This window comes from Penaeus monodon, chromosome 20 (assembly GCF_015228065.2).
Source record: "Penaeus monodon isolate SGIC_2016 chromosome 20, NSTDA_Pmon_1, whole genome shotgun sequence".
NCBI classification, from domain to species: Eukaryota; Metazoa; Arthropoda; class Malacostraca; order Decapoda; family Penaeidae; genus Penaeus; species Penaeus monodon.
The window spans coordinates 18,168,514-18,169,176 of NC_051405.1; the positions used below are offsets into that span (position 1 = coordinate 18,168,514).

At 38.5% G+C, this 663-nt stretch overlaps 1 protein-coding gene across 1 annotated transcript in view; it reads right to left on the reverse strand.

The window, feature by feature from the left end:
* LOC119585670 (phosphatidylinositol 4-phosphate 3-kinase C2 domain-containing subunit beta-like) overlaps positions 1-663 on the reverse strand; it is a 53,293-nt gene that overhangs the window by 3,810 nt on the left and 48,820 nt on the right. The window contains 2 exon segments of the mRNA XM_037934346.1: positions 227-373; positions 375-535. Of these exon segments, the coding sequence (XP_037790274.1) occupies positions 227-373; positions 375-535 (308 nt within the window).

Sequence of the window (663 nt, forward strand, 5' to 3'; positions counted from 1 at the left end):
GTAAGTTCAAGCCTGGGATGGGGTGATGGGGTGATCTTTTTCTATCAATTTTTAAGTCTTATTTTTTTTATTACATTGAGATAATAGTTCTATATATGATATTCTTAATAAATAAAAAAAGGAGCTGATAGTACTTACTGCTGTTACTATTATTGCCAATAATGGTATAAAAGCAATGCAAACAAAGCCTAACTACAAATAGCATCATTTCCTCCAATCAACTTACAAGAGCAAAAAGATACAGCAAGAGGTGGCCATTGTGCCTGATAATGTTAAAGGCACGGCAGCAGAGGTCAACAAAGCCCTGGAACTTGTCTGAGGGCTTCTCTCCACCATTGATGACATAGGCCATGTCTGATGTCAGCACAAAAGGGTGTTCGATCCCTCTTGAAGCTCCCAAATTTCTGCGCGTCACCTAAAAACTTGCCAAAGTCTATGTGGAACAAGTGGCCAGAAGTTTTAAGCATGATGTTATCATTGTGGCGGTCACATATTCCCAGGATGTAGGTCGCAACACAATAGCCAGCACAGGAAGCTGAAATGGGTAGTAAGACAAATATAGTTGATATAGTGTCCACTGTGCTTCATTTTATTATTTTTTTTACACAGATAGCTTTACTAGGCCTACCTAGTATAATGTATCATTAATACCTGCTTATCCTG